The sequence below is a fragment of the Anguilla rostrata genome, chromosome 2 (genome assembly GCF_018555375.3).
Source record: "Anguilla rostrata isolate EN2019 chromosome 2, ASM1855537v3, whole genome shotgun sequence".
In the NCBI taxonomy this organism is placed as follows: Eukaryota; Metazoa; Chordata; class Actinopteri; order Anguilliformes; family Anguillidae; genus Anguilla; species Anguilla rostrata.
The window spans coordinates 27,070,361-27,094,821 of NC_057934.1; the positions used below are offsets into that span (position 1 = coordinate 27,070,361).

Consider the following 24,461-nt stretch of genomic DNA (forward strand, 5'->3'; position numbering starts at 1 on the left):
ACAACCCTTTTTTTCTGTTTCCCCAGCCCCAGGCTCAGTGGCGGCGGGATACGACCCACAGAGAGCTCCTCAGATGCCCGGATCGGGGTGTTAGCGGTGCGGACAACCGGGTCACCTGCGCCGCGAGTGCCCGCTCATGGAGGTGGGGCAGGTGGTCCGTGTTGTCGGCCCGCCCACCTCCGCTCCCTATCCAGACGGAGCGTACTGTATTCCGGTAAGGATTCAAGGGAGTGAACACCAGGCGCTGTTGGACTCAGGGGCTATGCAGACCATGATTCGACAAAGCCTGGTTCGACCCGAGGCGTTGTTAGAAGCATCAAGGGTATCTATAAGGTGTGTGCATGGGGATTTACACGAGTACCCTATCGTCTCAGTGGAAATTCGGTGTCAAGGGAAAAAGCATAAAATAAAGGCTGCGGTTAGCTCCCGCCTCTCGCACCCTCTGATTTTAGGCACTGATTGGCCGGGGTTCCGCCAGGCAGCTGGTAAGGTAGGGGGGGTGCGTTCACGACAGCTAGGGCTGTGTGATGTGTGTGCTGCTGTCAGCGGTGACGCGGGGTCGTCCGACGCAGCAGAGGGGGAGCCGGCACCAGTGGAGCCTCAGGGGGAGACTCTGCAGGTGCCGGTGTTTCGCCCCATGGAGGATTTCCCACTCGAGCAGTCTCGTGATGACACCCTACGCTTTGCCTTTGACCGCGTGACGTCCATTGATGGTCAACAGGTGCGCCCTGATGCAACACTCACTCACCCGTATTTTGTAATAATTCGGGATAGGTTATACAGAGTGTGTCGTGACACTCAGACTAAGGAGGAAATCACCCAATTGCTGGTGCCTAAAAGCTCTCGGGAAATGGTTTTTCAGACGGCTCACTTTAACCCCATGGCTGGTCATTTAGGGTATGAGAAAACACTGAACCGGATAATGGCCCGTTTCTATTGGCCGGGCATTTGGGCCGACGTGCGTCGGTGGTGTGCGTCGTGCCCTGAATGCCAACTAGTAAATTCCCGGCTATACCAAAAGCGCCGTTGCGCCCCCTTCCGCTAATGGAGGTCCCTTTTGAGAGAGTGGGGATGGACCTCATCGGGCCGTTTGATCGGAGCACGCAGGGATACCGTTTCGTGTTAGTTCTGGTGGATTATGCGACAAGGTATCCCGAAGCAGTTCCTTTGCGCAGCATTTCGGCAAAAAGTGTTGCGCAGGCATTGTTTCAAATAATCTCCCGAGTCGGAATCCCGAAAGAGATTCTGACTGATCAGGGCACACAGTTTATGTCACGCACACTACGCGAGCTGTACGGGTTATTGGGCATTCATTCTATTAGAACCAGCGTGTACCATCCCCAAACGGATGGGCTGGTTGAGCGTTTTAATAGAACATTGAAGTCTATGATCCGGAAGTTCGTTCATGAGGATAGCCGTAATTGGGATAAGTGGTTATCTCCTCTGGTGTTTGCAGTGCGGGAGGTTCCCCAGGCCTCCACAGGATTTTCTCCCTTTGAACTACTGTTCGGTAGGAAACCCCGGGGGATATTGGACCTAGTTAAAGAAAACTGGGAGGAGGGTTCGAGTCCTAGTAAAAATGAATTACAGTACGTGCTGGACCTGCGAGCAAAACTCCATACACTGGGTAAGTTGTCACGGGAGAATTTGCTCGAGGCGCAGGCACGTCAGCAACAGCACTACAACAGAGGAGCTAAACTACGGCAATTTTCACCGGGAGATAAAGTTCTTGTGTTACTCCCTACCTCTAGTTCTAAATTACTCGCCAAGTGGCAAGGGCCCTTTGGGGTCACACGGCGAGTGGGGGAGGTTGACTATGAGGTAGAGCGTACTGATAGAGAGGGGGCAAAACAGATTTATCACCTCAATCTCCTGAAAGCGTGGAAGGAGGTGGTGGCTGTCTCTCTGGTTACGGTGGATAGAAGAGATGAGCTGGGGCCGGAGGTACCAAATTCATCCAATCAGATCTCAACCCTTTCAGATGACCATCTCTCACCGAATCAGAGAGCAGACCTTGCCTTGTTGCAAAAGCGTTTTGCTGATGTGTTTTCCCCTATACCAGGACGCACGCACCTCATACACCACCACATTGAGACTTCCCGGGGTGACGGTGCGGACCGCCCCTATAGATTGCCGGAACACAAAAAGAATTGGTTCAGGCAGAAATAAAGGCAATGCTAGAGCTGGGGGTAATAGAGGAATCCCACAGTCCCTGGAGTAGCCCCATTGTGCTGGTAGGTAAGCCTGATGGGTCTATTCGCTTCTGTGTGGATTATAGAAAGGTAAATGAAGTGTCACGGTTTGATGCTTATCCAATGCCTCGGGTCGACGAGCTCTTGGATCGGCTTGGCACGGCTCAATTTTTTTCGACGCTGGATTTAACCAAGGGTTACTGGCAGATTCCCTTATCTGCCAAATCTAAGGAAAAACGGCTTTCTCCGCTCCGGATGGTTTGTACCAATTCAGGACACTTCCGTTTGGGTTATTCGGAGCCCCTGCCACCTTCCAGCGCCTAATGGATCGGGTATTGCGTCCGCATGCTGGTTATGCTGCTGCCTATCTGGATGATGTAATCATCCATAGCAGCAGTTGGGAGCAGCATTTGCAGCATGTGGGGGCAGTGCTCGAATCCTTAAGGCAGGCAGGGCTCACGGCTAACCCAAAGAAGTGTGCTATTGGCCGAGGAGGTACGGTATTTGGGGTACCACTTGGGAAGTGGACAGGTGCGGCCTCTAGTGGACAAAACCGCGGCGATTGCAGCCTGTCCCCGACCCAAGTCAAAAAAAGAGGTAAGCAGGTTCTTGGGGCTGGCCGGCTATTACAGGAGGTTCATCCCGGCATTTTCGGAGCTAACCAGCCCCCTAACTGACTTAACCCGAAAAGGTGCCTCAGATCCGGTCCAGTGGACGGAACCGTGCCAGCGGGTGTTTGAGAGGGTAAAAGAAGCTCTCTGTGGGGAGCCGCTCTTGTTCACACCTAACTTCTCTCTCCCTTTTGTGTTGCAGACCGACGCGTCGGACAGAGGGCTGGGGGCTGTTTTGACCCAGCAGGTGGAGGGAGTCGACCGCCCCGTGCTGTACATTAGCCAAAAACTGTCACAACGGGAGGCGAAGTACAGCACGGTGGAAAAAGAGTGCCTCGCCATTCGGTGGGCGGTCGGAGCCCTCCGGTATTACCTTCTGGGTCGCCCATTCACCCTCTGTTCGGACCATGCCCCCCTCCAATGGCTTCACCGCATGAAGGATACCAACGCCCGGATCACTCGGTGGTATCTGGCTTTGCAGCCTTTTAACTTCAAGGTGATCCATAGACCGGGTGTACGGATGGTCGTGGCGGACTTCCTCTCTCGCCCCCAGGAGGGGGGGGGGAGGGGGGGGGTTGGTCATCGGCCGGATGGCTCCCCGGCCTAAGTCGGGCGGTGGGGGTATGTGGTGGGGTGGGCGTGGTTTGAGCGTCGGCTGCAGAGAGAGAGTGTGAGAGGAGCGGCTCTCGGATCCTTCGTCACGACTGTCAGCTGGAGGTAATCAGCGCCGATAATTGTTAATTGTTTAATTGCGCTGATTGCCTCTGATTGCTTTCAACAGTGAGCCTGGGGTTTTTAAAGGAAGACCGGAAGCTGGAGCGAGAGGGCTGACAACAAGACGGCTGCGGAACCGTCGTTTGTGTGTAAATATTTCTGTAAAACGCATCAGTGAATAAAAGAGCACGGCAGTGCTGATTAAGGAAACAACTGTCTCCCGTGAGTGTGTCTTTAAACAGGAGGGGTGGCACTCACTTGCCACAATTTCATTTAACAATCTCCCCTCAGTGTTTGATAAACACAAGGATGACAGACACAAAATACTGGTTAAAAACCCAGAAGGCTGCATTTATTGACATGTTCTAAAAGTGTTAAAAGTTACAGAGTGATTGTAGATTGTTTTTGCTGCTCTCGTACTCCCTGGGGCGACATGGCTCAGGAGGTAAGAGCGATTGTCTGGCAGTCGGAGGGTTGCCGGTTCAAACCCCGGCCTGGGCGTATCGAAGTGTCCTTGAGCAAGACACCTAACCCCTAACTGCTCCGGCGAATGAGAGGCATCAATTGTAAAGCGCTTTGGATAAAAGCGCTATATAAATGCAGTCCATTTACCATTTACCCTGTTGTCTCTCCACTGCAGTTCCTGGTTTGACGTAGAAGCAAGGAGAGATATACTATCTAGTTTCGCACCCTGTGCATGCGTTGTAGAGTGGAAGGATACCATTAACAGCCGAAAGAGATTGTAATGTATTTTCTAATGTGGAATATAATGCAATTATTTATTTTCAGTATGGTTGCTAAAACTAACAACTTGTAGTTAATGGAATATTCTTGTAATGGTATCGTTCAGGGGGCAGGGCTTTAAGGGTAAAAAGGTACCTCTTACCTACTGAGGGGACAGTCTGGTTTTGTTGGGGCTCAGGGCAGCACTACTATTGCTGTCCCTGTGTTTTGTTTTTTTCATTTATAATTTTTTCAGTTTCATTTGTAAATGCTTACTTTGTCAATGGATCCAATTTTTGCACTTTTTGTTTTTTTGTATGGGGCGCAAAATAAACATCATTGCACTGATCTGATCATCTGCGACTGAGCCATTCTTTATCGAGGGTTGAATTGAGCCTCAAGGTTTCACACTACCTAACAGACTCACACAGATGAACAGAGGGAGACACTTCATTTGCTGAGCAACAGTTAAACTTGCAGGTATCTAATTGACCAGCAGGGGTTGCTGGTGAATGATGAGACACTGTCATGCTGACAGTGTAGTGTAATATCTTCTTCCTGTGCAATGCTCTGCATTGCTGCCTCAGCTAACTCTGCCATGGTTTCAATTTGATACCAGACCATTAGGCTGTTGGCAAGAGACTGCTGTATACATATATAAATATGGAGCACATTTCTGAATTTATTGCCATTTCATCCCAGAGCCAATCACAATGTATTTATTTGGTGAATTTTAAAAAGAATTTGCCACAACATGCCTTACAGAATGATCACAAAAAAAGATCACAGCTGCTAATGGTCGACAGTAAGGAATGTTTATTGCCCCACAGTACACCGTTGCTGCACTGTCTAGTTCTGTCTAGACTATAACTGATTATAGGCTTGACTGTAAAGGTGTGCTTTTAATCTAGACTTAAATATTGAGAACCTCTTCCCTTACAAGGTTTGAATGGTTATTCCATTGTGGAGCCCTATAAGAAAAGGATCTACCACCCATAAGGTTCTTTGAAATTTGTGTGGCTATTAGTGTAATTGACAAATGGTTTTCATCTCAGAATTTCTAGTAAACTAACCTAAGCTGCTATTTAATGGTAACAGTTCCTACATGTCTATATGTGAATGTGATCCTCAGATATAGCTGTTTGAATGGGCTGTCAAATTTTAGCCCCCTTTAAGACAGAACATAAAATGCCATGTTGTAATCTTTCCTAAATGCAATGGAATTTTACTTGTAATTCTAAGCAAAGTAAAGGTAAAAACAAACGAATGAATAGTACATTAACAGAATGCACAGCAACCTTAATGTTTAAAGACAACCGAAACAGAAAATTCACATTCACTTTACTTGTTTTACAAGTGCTCTTTCTCAGCAATCAAGTTCGGTAAAATAATTTTCAAAATTTGCACATGTGGCCAATAAATATTATTTTGTCATCACCCAAAGACAAAGCTAGGATTGAAGACACCATTAAAAAGAACCATGCTGGTAGGTGATTTTGAATATATGAACAGGAGATAGCCACTGAGTTACTAAAAAACGTGACGGCAACATTATAGGCTACTAGTGTGGAATGAAACATCCCAATAATACAATAAAAATGCAACTATACACCTTGACTCTGAATAAAAAGGTGGAGCTCTGGGGGAGGTACAGTACTGGCCGGTTATGAACTTGTTCACAACACCGAATGACTCGTAAATCCGAGATCTCGAGTTCCCTACCTGTAACCTGGACTGTGTGTGCAGAGGAACTTCGGGACTTTCGAAGGATACTTGCTTTTTCCATCTAAGCTGACTTAAAAAGTTTAGTCTGGTATCTCATTTTAATTCCTTTCTATTCTCATTCCTAATCTCAGTTTTCAACTTTCATCCTTGATTCACCGAATAAGACCATTTTCCCGGATTCAAGAAAGCGTCTCAGGTAAAGTTGGAGTGAAGTAAGCCAGGTAAAACATAATCTGTTTTCGTCCTAAATATCGCGAAGGCCAGGTCTATTGCTTAGATTTATTTTCACCGTTTGAGCAAAGACTAGCCTGCAACGCAATTTTGAACGTTTCCCTAAAAATTAAATACGATAACGCTGATACCGTCGAAACGATGAAAAGGCTCGATGATTCAAAACACATGAAAATGAAGTGCCTATAGACGCATATAGAGTGATTTCACTGTTAACGGCACACAGGCAAAAATAAACAAATAGAATATATACCGTAAACATAAAACGCTATATTTCTAATGTAACTGCTGAAATAAATGCATCGAATGAAAAGCAAGAAGCAAGAATCGGTGTTTGAATCGTTTTAAAGTGTTATTTTAATAAATATGCACTTTCGCAGGCCGGCATTATTGTGTAAGAACTGTGCATAACTATGTTAAATATACTGTAGCATTTCACAGTATGTGAAATATCATTCAATTCTTTTCTTATTCCTTTATACCACAGCATTGCCTTAACCTTCCCTGTGGGGAAACAAACCATGCATACGTGAACGCTGTAAAGCCTTCAGTACAATAAATAAACGGAGTAAATGAAGTTGACACTGTGCTGTGTACAATGTACACCTACAGCACGCTACACTTCGCTATTTAGTTAGTTTCACGTCTGCAATCTTACATTTCAGGCAGACAGCTGCAGAGCTTCTAAACTAATTATTAGTACCAAACTAAACTCAGAACTCCAGGACTGTATGATTCTTTTTTTTTTTTAATTTGGGAAAATTCACTGTCAAAGCCATGTCCACCGACAAAGTGACTTTTAATCTTTGAATGAAAGATAGTTGCTCTGACATTTCTGTCATGTTTTATGATAAAACTGAGTCATTTTGCTATATATATACTTCTTTCATGATTGTAGAGCTTGTACATGTATCTCTACACTCTTAAAAGCTTATTTGCTGCTAATGGAAACAATTGTTAGAAGCATACATTTTACTTCTACAGATGTACAGTGCTTGAGAAATATGGCATAGTAACCTGACACTAGAATACTTTTTTTTACAAAAACTTTTAAATAAATATGATTTTACAGTATGTTTCACTGTAAAACACATAGTAATTTCTGTAAGTTTGCACTGATATTCTTTCTGTCTGTCGGTGCAGGCTGTGCCCCATTATGGGATTTTATGTAATGTGTGCTGGCACATAGACAATAATTGGGACTATGGTGTTTGTGCCATCTGTGCTACCTTGACTCACACATGAATCATGCAAAAACAGGCCACACTTGCAAAATTTATTTGATTGCACTGATAAAGTTCTTACTGGGATTACTTGGTCATTTCAACATGCTGAGTGATGCAGCCAGCAAAGTAAAATAAAAGTGGACTCGTGTAGTGCATCAGTGAGTGAGGCAGTGGGCATTTTAGTGCTGTTATGGTTGAAGTGTCTTGAGTTCAAGGGAGAGGTTCTGTTACAGCATGTAGTAAATCAGATATTTTTGAGAGCACTAAGTACAGGGAACTGAAAACCACTTACACTGCCAAGTACACTGATATATATTTGTAGATTTTACACAGCAGATTATCAAGCAGGTAATAAGCAGTAAAATATAGTAGTTGTTATGGGAATTGTTTCCTAACTCATATACAGCCTCTGTTTTCTTCATTGAAGGTTCTGGGGAAAATAGAGCTATGATGATGTTTTAAAAAGGCATATTCTGTCAATATTTGTAGCAGGGACAGTAGACTGACGAGCTACTACATTAAATTTTAAAAAGTGGGAGGGAAAAACTGAACATTAATTTTATTATTCCAAAACATTTTTACATTTTTAAATACTATACTTGGTAACACTAAATTTGTGTTAGATATATTCTCAACATAGCCCTTCAATATTAAATATTCAGTCAGTTAAATTGAGTGTTTTGAGATATAATCATAAATTATTGAAAGTATCAATGTTGTTTTCAAAATAATGCATTTGGTATGTATAAGCCTCGTAATTTACAACCTTTGTATATCTAATTCCCCAATACAACCAAAATACTTTTTTATTTGCATAGAGATGGTTTGTGGGGTAACAGTTTTGACAAATTTGTGCTACCAAAGCTAGAAAAATTCAACCCTGCGAGCTTAACTGAAGTAATCAACTGAATATAATCAGATTGTTCGTAGAACCTGATTCTGACCTTTTCTGTTAAATGTCTTTCTTTCTTTGCAGGCTTATTGAGAACTATTTTAATTACGGGACAAGGTTTTGCTCAACAATCTCGTTATCTGTTCTAAAATGAAATATGTAAGGCAATGTATCTGTCTAGCATTTGTTTATGTCTAATTTATGGCAGTCACTTAGGTTAATTTATAGGGAGCATTTTATGATTTGTGAGATATAAAAACAAAACATGTTGTCATTTTCCATTGTGAACACATAAATGTGACTCATCCAATCAGTGCAACCTGTCTCTATTTCTGGAAAAAGAAATGCAGACAAGTTCTGGTTGAACACTTACACATTCCACTCTACACTGCCAATTAAAACCCACACAATTCAGGGCTCCACTGTGCCACAAGTGAACAATGTTTACTATCAGAAACTGTTGTCCTTCCATACTTCCCTCAGCATAGACCCCAGTTGCCCCAGGTGATGGCACCACCTGTTTCTTTCAGGAGTTTTGAGAGGGGCTGCAGTGAGGATGTTCTGTGAATGAGGGAAGATTCTGCTATGCATTTATGCCAGTGTCAGAGCAGAGTGGAGAGGGCTGTCGTAGCATATGTCTGCCATGCATTCCCTGGTAATTACAGAGAAGGCAAGGTCGCTCCAGGGACTCTTGCAATGAATCAGTGTGACCTTTTGCTCCTCACCTCTTGTTTCCTAGTGCCAAACAAATCCTTTTTTGATTTCATTACCGCTACAGACATTCTTGGAAAGTTCAGTGGATCACTTTTAGTGAAATCGCCAGTGCTTACATTGATACTTATGTTCTAATAAATGTGGGAGCTGAAAATAACTTTTAAATAATATAATATATCAGTCATAATACAGCATGTTCCTTTAAGCAACAAGAAGAGTAAAATAAAGTATGATGGTTCAGGGAGAGACAATACAATTTTTGTGGGTGGCATATCTAAAGAACAACTGATTGAAACCTTATATTGGAAACAACAAAAAAAGAAATATATTTATCCCTTTCTTTGTTCTTTCTTGCAAACATCAGCCCAGAGGGTGAAAAGTGAAGGAACTCAAACTCTCCACAATAAAAGAATAATTATTCTCTTCCTGGAAGATTTCTCTTATGCTGACTGGTTAAGAGACATACCACTCTGTTGCCTTCTCCTGCCATATGATGAAGCTGAGGTGTGGATTAGTTCGTATTTAGCTGTGACAGTATCAGGTGGCTGTTTTTTTTTTGGAAGATCCTTGTCAAATTCCAATCTCCAAAAATCTGGCCGTCTATTTATCAACCAGTTTAATTGGCTTAACTAAATCAGTACTGTTCCATCTCACCTGATGTAAGTATTGTGGAGCAAAATTCTTGGCCAGTGGTAAATTCCTGCACCCTTGAGACCTGCTGTACATTCCATTTACATGTAGTATTCCTGCTTTGGAGGGGAAAAAAACTTTTACATAATTTTGTTTAAAAACTTGATTCTTAAATTTGTCCCCTCCAATCTCCAGAAAGCACATATTCTCTTTATTCCACTCACACTCTATTCTCTGCTACATTTCCCATCTCCTGTATCACTTTCTTGAAATGAGACTCACTGCTTCAGCACCCCTTCAGGTCTTTGTACACTTTTGAAAATTTGTTAAGTGCATTATGCATCATTTCACACCAAATACAGGAGTCTTTTTGCCAAAGTTGAAGTAATATTTCTGCTAACTGATCTCCATTCTGACTCCATTCATTAGCCGAACCCAGCATCATTCTCAAGTCTCATGCTGACCGCTGCAACTTTTTTGGGAGTCATGTAATAAGGGTTCATGAAGGCCATGAATTAATATCCCAATTTTGACCATGCTGTTGTACCCTTAATCTTAATTCTTAGAGGTTTGTCAAGAAAAGATCAAATTCTATAAAATGTAATCTGTGCCAGTGTGACCCAAAAGTCCAACAGGGAATGTATACTTTACTGTAGCGCCAACCAGGGGGGATGTCTGTATTTTGCTGGGTGACTTTAAAAAAATAAAATTTATTATTATTTTTTAAATCACAGGAATAAAAACAATGTTTAAAAGAACAAACATGGTCTTAGGCCCAGCACAGACTATCTGTGAGTCTTTTAACAGATGTTTAAAAGTGCTCATGATGTGGATATTCTAAGGGATAGTGAGAGGGAGTTCCAAATATGGATGAATAAAATAAGAGTTCCAAACTCTTACCCCGTTGCTATTGCTGATTGATAACCTGTGACATGTACCTGTTCAAACTACTGTTATATCAGTTGTGATATTGCAGAGTAGAGGAAAAATGGATCAACTGTTTATATATTCTCCAAAAGTGACATAGCATATTGCAGTGACTTTATGGATATATGTCCAGCTACATTCAGGCATTCCAAACTGGGAGGACAAATGGAAAGTTAAAAAATCGTGGATTATCTGCAGAATGACAACCCTCATGTACATTATGATTTATAATATTTCAATTTTATTATTAAAATAGTAATTAAGATTTTTTTTAGGATGATAATGTAAACACATCATTCTACCCACTTAGGCCCATCATTTTACTGGTAACCATTTGAAGCCTCTCCTTTCCAATATGAGTAACTCTAGAATAGCTTATGTAAACTATGCATTGAATACTCTGTGTCAAGAAAAATACGTTGTGGCTCATCCAATATGCTGTGGTTGTGATGTGGCCCCAAATCTGATTTATTTATTTATTTATTTATCCATCCTCATTTTTTCTGCCAATTTGGAATTCTCACTTGTATATCACCACTATCAGGACTATGCAAAATACACATGCTTTCCTCCAAAAAGGTTTAGCGCAAATTGTTATCACACCAAATCTCATAATCCTGGGTGATGCTGTCAGTAATTATATGTCATTTTGTGAATCTACTAGCTACAGCTGGCACTGGCATAGGCGCCGGATTTAGTTTTTTTCAGAGGGTGCCCTCAAAAAATTAATACCTACCCAAACGTAAACAATAAATATCGTTATTACAGTTGTCGTTTCTGCATGAATCTGCGTTCAGAATGAACACACAGTGCACAAAAAAGGACACTAATCAATATAAAAAATTAGAAGCTGAGCCTGTATCACTTGACACTGATGTACCATCTGTAGTTTTTGTGGTCTTTGTTTGAAGTTTAATTACAAACTTGTCCATTTTCTTTGCACGTTTTTAGCGGTAGTTCTGGCAATCGATCACAGAGCTAGCCAGCGCACACTAGAACAAACAGACGTAGGCTACATAGGTTACGTGCCTACTTCATCAAAAGCAGCGTGCGCGGTAACCATGGAAGCAGCCTAACGTTTAATTGCTATATAATAACTCGGGCACCCCCAGCGCAATACACGATGAGCGAAAAAGGTCAAATTTGCAGATTTAGACTTTTTTCTTTTATTGTATTAACGGTGTCGTTTTTCTCGTCAGCTCCATGGTTGCTCAAGCCCCCGAGCACCCATGTAATCGGCGCCTATGGGCACTGGTATGCTTGGGATAGCATACCAGGAAAATTGGATATCTCACATATAACACTGGATATTTTAGCATGCATAAAATATTATGTACCTGTTTTCAAAATCTGAAATATGTCTGAATAATGTATCAGGACAAACTGATATGGCCCATAAAACAAATATTCACTAACTGAAATACGGCCAGCAAGTTATGTGACTCTAATCCTTATTTAGACTAATCTATATTTGGCTGCCCTGATTTTTGTTACATGTTTTTAAGTCTATTTGGGAACTGCCGTATCTCCTCACAACTAAATTTTTTTTTTTTCCAGAAGCACCTCCCCAAACTATTGTCAGACTCTGGGCATGTAGGACAGTAATGAAATGAACTGTAATTTTTTTTTTCTTCTCAGAATTCAATGGTTGAACTCATTTAACCTTTTAGTACACGGTTGGGCTAGGAAGGCCGTGTCTGTTTCTAGTTGTCATGCTTACTTCTGCATTTATTTCATCAGCTAAACTTTAAAGTGAAATCTCACTTTTAATTACATTTCTTGATGGCCTCATGAATGAAAGCTGAAAAAGCTGTTCTTGTGTCCTTATATGAAATGTTTTACAGGGGTCTAATCCATGACAAGGTGTTGTTGATTAGTTAAGTAAGGTAACCAGGTGAGTAAAATCTGCATACACGGACTGCAAAAAAGTTTCCCTCCCCTGTTTTATTTTGTGCATTTTTTAGAAAAGCAGCACAGGAGAATCTTCCAACTTTAGTGAGTAAATAATTAAATCTATAGCACCTTTCAAAACATACAGTTGTAAAGTGCTTTACAATGGTAAAATGTAAGAAAAATTTAGATAAATCGGTAAAAACATAGGGCATAAAAAAATAATATACAATATAAATTATATAGAACAAAAACAGAAATTAAGCAAATGCTAGGGACTACATATGAGATTTTAGATGTTTTTTTTTTTTTTTTAAAGAATTTCAGCTAGCTCCAAATGAAACCCTGCCTCAACAAGATTACAGTTCGAGTAAAATGAGGCTACTAAATCTCTAGCTACAGAATGTTGACTGTTCTTGTGTCCAGGGATGAGGTTTTAGCAGTTGTTGTTTTGCTTGAAATTAAGAAATTGAGTTGAATATGAATACATTCATGAGCATGAGGTAACCCCCATCTCTCCAGTATGATGGATGTGAAAGACTTTCCTGTCCATCTAGCTATTACATATGCAAACTAATATGTTGGCAAACAATAGCAAAGATAACTTTGCTGTATCCTGTGAACATAAAAACCAGAACTATTTTTCAGGGTCAGTCCATCCAGTGCCTTTTGATTTAGCAATCCATCAATGTATCACGTCACATAATGTTAATGAATACGCATCAAGCCGCCATGAAAAAATGCTGCAATATTGCAGTAAAAAACAGGAGTGTAGTGAATAAATAGTATTGTAATTCACGCCATGACCCTCTTTAAACATGGCATCAATAAGATCATAAACAAGCAATGCATTTTGAATTTGTAATTGTAAAAATGTATTTTCTTTTGCCTCATTGATTTTGCAATGTAGACATAAATTTTCAACAACTGACTGAGCTATACAATGGAAATGAAAGTGCTTTGAAATGTATTATAACTATAAACCCTGACCCTGAACCTACAAAATCACTTGTTTCCCTACAATTCCACAATGTTAATTTTAGTTATATTAGGCTTGTGCATAACCATATTTGAGAATTTCTAAACTGTTAAATAGAGGAAATGAGAACATCGGGTTTAAAAAAAAATCTGTTCTTAGTGCCAGCGAGGGCAAATTTTAATGCTACAGCACACAATCGCAATCTACACAAAAACAGTTTGGGGAAGGTCCTTTCCTGTTTTAGCTGGAAAGTCAACTGTGAGCTAGGCCTATTCGCCAAATCAGTGCCCGACCTCACTAATGCGGTTCTGGCTGAATGGAAGCAAATCCCTGCAGCAATGCTCCAACATCATCTGCTATAACAACCTCCACCTTCCTAGAAAAGTGGAGGTTGTTATAGCAGCAAAGGGCGGAATCACGCCATATTAATGCCCATAATTTTGGATGAAATGTCGGATGTCACGTGCCCACATACTTTAGGCCATATAGTGTATCTCTAGATTTTTATTTCCTGGATGCAAGGCTGTGTCTGTAACATTAATATTTCTCCTTCCCTTCTTCCATCCAGCTCTGTTACTACCTGTCCGTACTCTTTTTATCACACAACTAGCAGAGTTGTTTTCTTTTCTATACCCCTCCCCCACATGGGAAGTACCTGGCACTGGAGGTGTCTAGCAGGTTTCCGCCTCAACATGTTTCATTCATCCCACAGCAGCGTGAGAACTTCAGTGCCCAAGGAAACAGCTATGCTTGGTGGCATGGCTTAGAATCTGTGTGGTTGTGAGATTTGAATTTGAGTGTTTGCATGTTTTTGTGATTTTATAGTTATGTGTGCATTTTATCCTCATGGTTAGCATAATTTATGTTTAAGCAAAACAATGAATTACTTTATAAATCCATTTTTATCTTCTGTTTTGATGCTTAACAATGCTCACGTTTATTTCACTACTCTTAGGACTATCTGTGCTCCGTGATAATTTCTGATGTCCAGTTTTAGCCGAAAGGAGTACAAGGAGGTACAATATCACTTTTTTCTTGTGTGTCTTAGGGATCAGCTATTGCATTCTGGGGGCTGCAGAAAGGTCTACATCCCAGTGAACCTACAGTGGACAGTCACACTTGTCACTGATCAGCTCCATCAGACTACTTATCAGGTGCTATCCATGGAAATGTGCCTCTCCAAATAACTGCATCAACAAGAAGCTCTTTGCACACGCCAGACCTGTTCCTGCCTCTAGCAGCAGCTGTACATACAGCATTCACCTATTGATCCCATGGCCCACCCTTATGAGCCATGGTTTCGGCCAGCACCACCTGGAGGCAGTAGTGAGGATATGAACATGCCATCTTGGTGGGATATTCATGCAGGTACAGGGAGTTGGATGGACCTACAGGGGGGGACAGGGAGTCTTCAAGGTGTGGGACAGGGAAGTGCTATACAGTCTGCTCTGGGACCCTATACCTCTGAGCCCCAGTTGTGCAGCCAACCCCCATCCCAAATGGCCTCAGCCTCACACCCCATGCAACTCTTTCCACAGGATAGCTATAAGATGGACCCAGGGGTTCCAGAGTTGCAGCCGCAACCACTTTCTCTGGAAGAGCCTGTGGAGAGCACCACAGCCACTCGCCCCAAGGCACACCGTCGCTCTGCCTCTAGGGGCTCAGGCCAAGCTGTGTGTCGTTGCCCCAACTGTGTAGATGCTGAGCGGCTGGGCCACTGTCCTGATGGCACCAAAAAGAAACACTTGCACAACTGCCACATCCCTGGCTGTGGCAAGGCATATGCCAAGACCTCCCACCTAAAGGCCCATCTTCGTTGGCATAGTGGTGATCGGCCCTTTGTTTGCAACTGGCTGTTCTGTGGCAAGCGCTTTACTCGGTCTGATGAACTGCAACGCCACCTGCAAACACACACTGGTGCAAAGAAGTTCAGCTGCACTGTGTGTAACCGAGTCTTCATGCGCAGTGACCACCTGGCAAAGCACATGCGCACCCACGAGCCAGCTCGTGGTGAGGAGGAGAAGAGTGAGAGTGGAGCAGGTAGAGTGGGGAAATGCTATGAAACCCCCCAGACCCTGACCCTCAACACTGCTGCTCCCGGTACCATGGAAGCCCCCCTTAAGCCCAAATGTGAGCCAGAGCCCAATGAACCCACAATGGGTGCACAACCCAACTAAGGGTGTGCCATCTGCATTAGTTACTGTCCAGGCAAAGTGATGTAGATTACTACACCCTCTGAGTGAGACAAGACACAACATGATTTAACAGTAGAGAGAGATGGCCTAGCATGTAGTGATTATGAACAGTTCATGTCTTTAGTTATGACTTCAGCATCTGAGCTTGCCCACTTGGGTAATTTACAAATTTACTGACCCACAATCTCACTAGTTCATAGGCCCTGCAGTTAAGACAGGTGCCTCATGACAAGAATAGTGCATACTAACTTGTTGTAGTTAGAAAATAAATTAACTCCCCTAACAGACATGGGAGTAAACTGAATGCTGGAAGGAACTGAAATAAGTGAATGCTCTGTTGTTTTTCTGAAGGTGCATTTTTTTCTAATATATGATTTACAATTTACATTTAGTGAAAAGCGTTAGTGGTGACTGAGCCATGATCATAGCTTACTGCTTATATTGCTAATACAGCTACTCTGCTTTCTAGCTGTTGAGTTTGAAATAGATAGAAATAGAAACACTTTTTCATCCACAGACATAACATGAACTTTTACACCTCAAGCAGACCAAATAACATCTCAGAGCCTATTGACACTTTCCTTTTTCAGAGAATCGGTACTTCTCAGGCACTTGATCAGTTTTTTTTTATTTCCAACTCAGTTCTTCACCCTATCTCCCCTTATGAAAAAATCACATGAAATTTGTGAAATAAAATGTGAAAAGAAAATGTCACATGTGAACTGAACATTTTCATGTTTGATTGGCTTTTTTCACATGCGAATGAAAATAACCACATGGGATAAGTCATTTGCATCTTCACATTTTCACACTTCACTGACTTTGAAAATTGTGAACAGCAATTTTCATGTGAAAACAAAAAATGACTTGTAATAGCATAGGTTTCCTTTTTCCCCACTCTTGTCTTATAAGAGGGATTATTTCTATGGTTCATATGTTGAGTGCTCACATGTGGTGTTTGACCACATGATTTTTTTAGAGACCTTAGTATTTGCATGTGTACACACACACACACACACACACACACACAGTAGTAAAACTCAAGATATTTGAATGCAATGAGAGTCAAAGTTCCTTAGAACTTCTTAATGATGAAACTGATTAAAATTGCAGCTGAAGAGCGTCTAACTTAGTGGTGCGTCTAACTACCGAAAACTCTTTCAGTAAATTACTTGAAGTTATTACTTACAATAGTGTAGCCTTATTTTATGCTATTAAAATTTATTCTCATTTTGAAGCAAACACCTTGGTATAAATGAAAATAGTGTTAATAGGAATCTCATTGGAACATTCATTATTTTATTTCCACATTGGTATGTCAAAAAGTAAAATCTCCTTTTCAGGAGATTTTGCTTTAGCATCAGCATTCCATAACTGAGGTTTTACTTTCAGGTTCTTCTATCAGAGTCTTCCCATTTATATTATGTGAGTGTGCGTGTATGTATGTAAGTATCTATATATTTACAGAGAGCGAGATGAATCATAGTTGTTACACTGTGCATATATGGCTCTACATTTAAACACATTTATGTGTGAATAAATTATGCACATGGACATATCAAACTGTAAATATAAAACCTTATTAGGGAATTATTTACAACCATTCTTTTAGAAAAACGTGTACATATTATACAGCCACAATCTGGAAATGTTTCAAACAATGAATGAGTAGACTAGGTCAGTTGCTCCACCAGCTATTTAATGGACTTATTGCTGAATTACTGATTAATTGATTAATTGCTATATTAAATTCTCAAATAGTTGTTAAATTTACCCCGGGAAGGCTCCTAAGTAGGACATCATGTTTTGACATGTTAAATGCAGTGATGCTACAGAATGGGAGTCCTGCAGGGTGACATACATTCAGCCATTGTGTCATCTTTGGCGTGGAGGGGTGCTTTCAGTGTCAGCAGGATAGTATTAACTTACTCAAAAGCAACTCTTTTGGTTTGATATAATTTGATTTGGAGATTTGTCAGCACCAGTCTTGCAGTCCTCCAGTATGGTGGCTGGGATGGCTCAGCCTGTGGATTACAGTGTGAAAACATATGAGGCTTGACAGGCCCCTGGCCACTTACTCTTCAACAGGAGTGAATTGGCACCTCATAAAAAATAAGCATTCTGCTGGCTTTGTGTGAGGAAGCATGTGATAATATACACCCCCACCCCAACTGACAAAGGACGATGAAGCAAAGGAATCAACCTTAAATTGTGGTGAGGCACAGATATGTAAGACATCAAAAACAACTCGTTACTTTCAGAATTTGGTCAAATAAAAACTGTGTCATCCACTTCTCTATTATCACCCGAAATGTGCCATTCTTTCTGTGATAAAATTCATTTGTATGTTTTCTTTGGAGTTATTCAAAGAAATTGTTTATATTTTAGTAGCGATTCCATAATAATCATAACATTGAAATAAAGATCACCTTTGACAACATTGACTTGAATGTCACAACTGTAGCTCCCAGCACCATATCTGTATACGCAGAGGTTTGAGGGGAGACAGGGAGACGTCACCCCAAATATTTTCAAATTAATGAATTGCTATACTACCTAGTACACGTATGAACCTACTTAGAAAGAAAAAAACATTCTTACTGTATTTCAAAGCTCATAGCATATACAAATCCAGTAAAAAGTATTTGAACCCTTCCTGATTTCCTCTATTGTCGCATATTTGTCACACTGAATGGTTTCAGATTCTTAGAAAAAATGTAACATCAGAAAAAGGGAGTAAACAAAAAACACATAAAAAAATTTTTTTAACACTAACAAACACCCATGAGCCATGTGAAAAAGTAATTGCCCACTTAAACCTACACTCAGAAAAAATGTACAGTTCAGTACCTAGAAAGGTACAATTGCTTATCACTGTGGCAGTACCGCTTGAAGGTATAGAACTGTACCTTAACCAGAAAAAAAGGTATCATTCAGTACCTAGAAAAGTACAATCACTTGTCACTAGTACCTTTACAGGAACGGTTTTGTACTCCAGAATCTGTACCCTTGTGTACCTTTATTTCTGAGAGTGTATTAACTTGTTACACCACCTTCAGTAGCAATAACTGTAACCAAACACCTTTATATAATTTGATATCAGTCTTTCACATCACTCTGGTGGAATTTCAGCGCACTCTCCTTTGCAGAACTGCTTTAATTCAGACAAATTGATTTTTTTTTTCAAGCACAAATTATTCAGGTCCTACCACAGCACCACTGTTGGGTTCAAGTCAGGACTTTGACTAGACCACTCCAAAACTTTTATTTTTGTTTCTTTTTAGTCATTCAGATATGGACTTCCTTTTGTGTTTTGGACCATTGTCTTGCTGCATAACCCAATTATGTTTCAGCTTCTCTCATGGACAGATGGTCATTCTCCTTACAAATTTTCTGGTAGAGCTTAATTTGCGGTTCCTTCAATAATGGCAAGTTGTCCAGGGCCCAAGGCAGCAAAGCATCCCCACACCATCTCACCACCGCCATGTTTGACTGCTGGTATGATGTTCTCATTGTGAACTGCTGTATTTGCTTTACGCCGGACATAATAGGACCCCTGTTGTCCAAAAAGTTCCACTTTTGTCTCATTAGAATATTATCTCAAAAGGCTTGGAGATCATCCAGGTGCTTTATTGCAAATGTGAGACAAGCATTGATGTTTCGTTTGGTTAGCAGTGGCTTCTGCATTGCTATTCTCCCCATTGTGGAACACTGACCTTAGCTGAAGCTAGAGAGGTCTGATGTTCTTCTGGGATCTTTTGTGACCACCTGCTGCACCTTTGGATAAATTTTGCTGGGCTGACCACTCCTGGGATGATTTACCACTGTTCCAAGTGTTCTCCATTTGGAGATAATAGCTCTGACTGTGGTTTGGTGGAGCCCCAGAGCCTTAGAAATAGCCAATTCTGGACTGATATATTTCAATAACCATTTCCCTGATCTTTTCTGCTGTTTACTTTGTGTGCTTATAGATGTGGTGACTACCTCACTCTGATGGTAAGGTTTAATATGAGTGAGAATTAGATTCAACAGGGCTGTCTGCAGTCAAGATTAATCTAATTTTCAAATAAATTTGGTTAATTGGTTTATAAGAGTTGCTATGAGGGCAATTACATTTTCACATGTATGTGAATTTTTTTCATGAAATAATTTTAAAAATGTGTTTTGTGTTTATTCAGTTTCCGTTTGTCTAATATTACATTTGTTCTGAAGATCTGAAACCATTCAGTGTGATAAATTTGCAAAAATAGAGGGAATCAGGAAGGGGGCAAATACTTTCTCATGGCACTGTACATGCACACACATACATAGACATGTGCACACATACACTATACAACTCAAATACATTGTCCCCTGATCGTCTCTAACATTCCGTCTCATTTTCATGCATTGATTATCATGTAGATGACTGCGAACCCCATAAATTGATTAAAGTACATTAAAAGTACACATTTAATAATAATAATGATCATATAATAAAATATTTCAGAATTTTAAATTACTCTGCATATGTGATTAGAAGAAATTAAATTGTGTTGTTAAATGTTTCAAATATGGGCATTATTTTCAGTCAGACATCTTGTGGTCATTTTTTAACTACAAAGACGAGAAGATGAAATTCACATATCAATCATAATTTATACAATTCATAAAGGGTAGCTTCACTATACTCAAAATTTAATATTATTTTTCTTAATTTACAGTTTAGTAGGCAGAGTTCGTAGGCAAATTCCACTACTTGCAAGTCGACTTGGCAGAGAGGGAAATGACGTGATGACTTGGACTTTTTATTATTTTAAAAAAGAAGCTACAAGATCAGGTGGGGTAAAATTAGATTCAAGCCATCTGATTGGACCAGCAGGCTTTCTGTGTGCTGTACCTATTTGGGTGCAACTCTTTGCTGGTCACGTGGTGCATTTTGTCCAATCAAGCTTGAGTGATGGATTATGCATTATAGGCCTAAGGGAAATATTAAACACCCATTAAAAATATCTGTGTTCATTGTCATTTTTGAGTGTGTAATTACGTGCTTTTAATTTCTTTCACACATGTTTTATATAAATAGCCTAGCAGACATGCATGCTATGGTGACTACTAATGCAATGATAACTTTTGCATCTAACTATAGACCACACTGTGAATTGACTAAATTGTTATTTGGACAGTCCTCAACAAATAAACTGTGCTGTGTATTCCACTGACACAAAAGCGGGCATCATGACTGACCCAAAGGTAATCATCTTTGGGTGCTACAGAGAGGACAACAGCAGATACCTGGTGTTCAAGTTATGTGGTGCAAAAATACAATGCAATGCCATAAATCAAACTCTGGGAGGCACTACAAGCCCTCTTACAAAGAACGGTAATTCAGATGTGAACAAGTTGGCTGGTTCTCTGTTTTGGTAGTTGCATCTCCTGTTCTTATAAGCAAACATGCTGCAATTACCCCCTGTATACGTTGACTTCGAAATAATTTACCTGTATAAAAGTAGCAATACCTAGCATGTCTAGGCACATGCCATCTCTCAACTCAACAAGAATTTAGCTAATATTTAGCTTCAACTAATATAGCATGAATATCCATTTAAAAAATAAATGAAGAAAAATACAACTGACATTAATTTCCTAGCTCTGTTTGCAACTAAGAATCTTGATCAGGTCAACATGTTATTTTTGAATGCATTGGTCAAATAAATTTTGCACAGTGACAGCTTCTCCAATGTTTATAATAGCTTTTAATAGCTTTTATTATTTCATAGAGTCACAAAGCTCTAAATGTGTATTTATGCTCCAGACATACAGGACACTCATCATTTATTAAATGTTCATGGTGTCATGAATGCCATCAATGTCAATGTACACAATGCACACTAACAACCCCCCATCCCCACTCAAGCACGCATGTACGCACAAACGAGCGTAACCGCTATAGCATATCCACACACGCACGTTGCACAATGGGTAAGCCAGGTAGATGTCAATACAAGGCTTATTCTTATGACACGCCAAAGCATTGTAGTGGTCATGCTAGCCCATGGAATACTGCACCTTCAAAATGCAGGACATTTCAAACTCTGGGTTTTACACTAATTCACATGCTGATAAAAAAAATAATTATTTTTGCTGTAATTTGCTTGCTCACAATAATGAGACAAACGTATGTTGTTCTCAATTTTTTTATGAACCTTTTTTTATATTAACAGAAGCAGGTTGAAATAGCGGGATTTAGCAGGATGATATGAATGACAAATAATGTTTTGCTGTTCAAAACAAATTTTTGCCACACAGGCTATAATTAGAAATATTATTAAAACGCTAGGAACAATTTCAATTCTAATGTACTCATCCTTTCACATGGGAAAAAAATGATTGAGTGCCCTCTAGGGTGCCCCTTCATGCAATAAATTATGATGATGTGCCCTCTAGAGCAAGAAAATTCGAAAGTGTCTTAATGAGTGCCCTTCTAGTGAAGAAAACGTGATGCAGTGCCCTATAAGGTGCCCTTACAATGGTCTAAATTTGACGTTCCCTATGGGTGCCCTTCCAATGGAAGAGGGTGCCGTTATGAAGTGCCCTCTATGCCGCCCCAACATGACAGTGTCCCAAAGGGTGCCCTTTCCAGTAGAGAAAATGGGATGCGGTGCTGTATAGGGTACTCTACAGGTGAGAAAACATCATGAAGTGCCAAATTAGGTGCCCCTCTAATGGAGAAATGGCCCTCCAGTGGATAAAATGTGATGCAGTGCTATAAAGGGTGTCCCTACATGCGTGAGAATGTGGGGAAGTTTCCTAATGGATGCCCCTCCGGTGGAGAAAATGTGATGTGGTGCCATATAGGTGCTCTTACAATGGGATAAACTTGATGTTCCCTACAGGTGCCTTTCTGATGAAAAAAACTCATGAAGTGCCCTCTTAGATGCCCTTCCAAGTGAAAAACCACAATGCATCATAACTTTTTGCGCGCTGGTGGGGCCCAATGTCGTGCAGTATTTTATATTTTTTCTTTATATTTTTTCGCCCCTGCCCTTGAGTCCACCACTGCATCACATTAGCCTTTGCATGGTTGAAGTTGCCCTTGACATGAGCACAGATAATAATAATAATAATAATAATAACAATACCCATTAATGGGGAAATGGCCAAACTACCACCTTCACCCATTATGACTTGACCACATGGCTGTGCACTGTGTATAGACAGACAGACAGACAGACAGACAGACAGACAGACAGACAGATAGACAGATAGACAGATAGACAGATAGACAGATAGACAGATAGACAGATAGACAGATAGATAGATACTCATTCTACTAATTCTGGGAATGTATGTGTGTGTGTGTGTGTGTGTGTGTGTGCACGCGTGTGCGTGCATGGGGGGTGTTAGCACAACAGGTCCAGTTCTTCCAGGCGCAGGGTGGAAAGGGGAGTTCCGGGGGGTTATGTTTGTTAAGGAGCCTAATAGCAGAGGGCATGAAACTGGCCCTGCCTCTGTTTATTTTGAATATAGGGGCGGCATATCTCCTACCAGAGGGCAAGATCTGAAAGCAGGTGCTGAGGTTATGAGTTGAGTCCCTTGCGATCTTACCTGCTTTCTTCCCCGCCCTCTAGTCAGGACGGAGTACGGAGTGTGGCACAGTGGGTAAGGAACTGTGCTTGTAACCGAAAGGTCGTAGGTTCGAATCCCGGGTAAGGACACTGCCGTTGTACCCTTGAGCAAGGTACTTAACCTGCATTGCTTCAGTATATATCCAGCTGTATAAATGGATACAATGTAAAGTGCTAAGTAAAAGTTGTGTAAGTCGCTCTGGATAAGAGCATCTGCTAAATGCCTGTAATGTAATGTAGTCATAGAGCCGCTGGAGGGTTGAGCACTGCTCCCCACAGAGCTTGGACCCCAAGGTGAGCACCCTCCGCAGCTTGGCCTTGTTGGTTTCTGAGAGCCCCTCATACCAAGCCAGAAAAGAAAAGGTAAGGATGCTCTGTATATGGCAGATGCAAAAGGTTTGAAGGATGGGAGGGGCTATGTCCAGATGCCTCAGCCTCCTGCTTGGTTTGGCAGCTTCTGTTTTTATTTTTTTTAAAGCCTAACTTTATCTTCAGTGTTGCCTGCATTGGGTATCCGACAGTTCAGCTCAATATATAAATATACAATGAATGCAACACTAGATGGCTCTCAGGTTGTGTCAGGCACAAGGGGACTGTCTTGTTAATTAGATGCACTGTCCATTTCATTTGTATCAATAAAAAAATCAATGTCTGCTAATGGTTCGTGTGGTAAAAATTTCTTTATTTGAAATATTATTTGCTTGTTTAAAAATACTTGTTACAAATTTTGCACTCTGGTTCATTATAATGGACCTATGGTGTATGCTAATTCCTTTTGTGAATGTTGTCTGGATCATAATATACTTTAATGAAACTAGTAACATGGGCGCAGCAATATAACGTCATCTGGTCCAACCAAAGATGATAACGTAACTAATTACTGACTTGCTTTGAACAATCTTCAAGAAGACTTGATAGGGAATTTAAAAAGGGGTTCTTTTGGGAGCATGTGGAGCATCTTCATGTAACTTATAATCTTTGTTTTAATGCGGAAAAACGAGTTGGCAGTACCAAACGATTTTATTGTTGGATTGTTTTCCACTTTTGCAGAGTATTTAGTCAATTATTTTGATCATGGTGGGTTTACCTGTGATATGTTGTAAATTGCAATCACTGTTAAATTGTCATTAGATATTCTGCTTTCTGCCAGCCTGTAGTTAGCTCATTTTGGCAGCTGGGTTAGCAGTCTAATGTTAGCTAACTGT

The 24,461-nt window shown here is 40.8% G+C and overlaps 1 protein-coding gene across 2 annotated transcripts; it reads left to right on the plus strand.

The window, feature by feature from the left end:
• Positions 1-5,917: 5,917 nt before the first annotated feature.
• sp6 (Sp6 transcription factor) lies at positions 5,918-20,640 on the plus strand. Of its 2 annotated transcripts, none has more exons than XM_064324512.1 (2): positions 5,918-6,186; positions 14,503-20,640. In XM_064324512.1, the coding sequence occupies exon 2, from the start codon at positions 14,729-14,731 to the stop codon at positions 15,629-15,631; it is 903 nt and encodes a 300-aa protein (XP_064180582.1). In that variant the 5' UTR covers positions 5,918-6,186; positions 14,503-14,728; the 3' UTR covers positions 15,632-20,640. The 2 variants fall into 2 exon arrangements, with proteins under 2 accessions (XP_064180582.1, XP_064180581.1); XM_064324511.1 differs by having other exon boundaries at positions 5,918-6,161.
• The last annotated feature ends 3,821 nt before the right edge of the window (positions 20,641-24,461 follow it).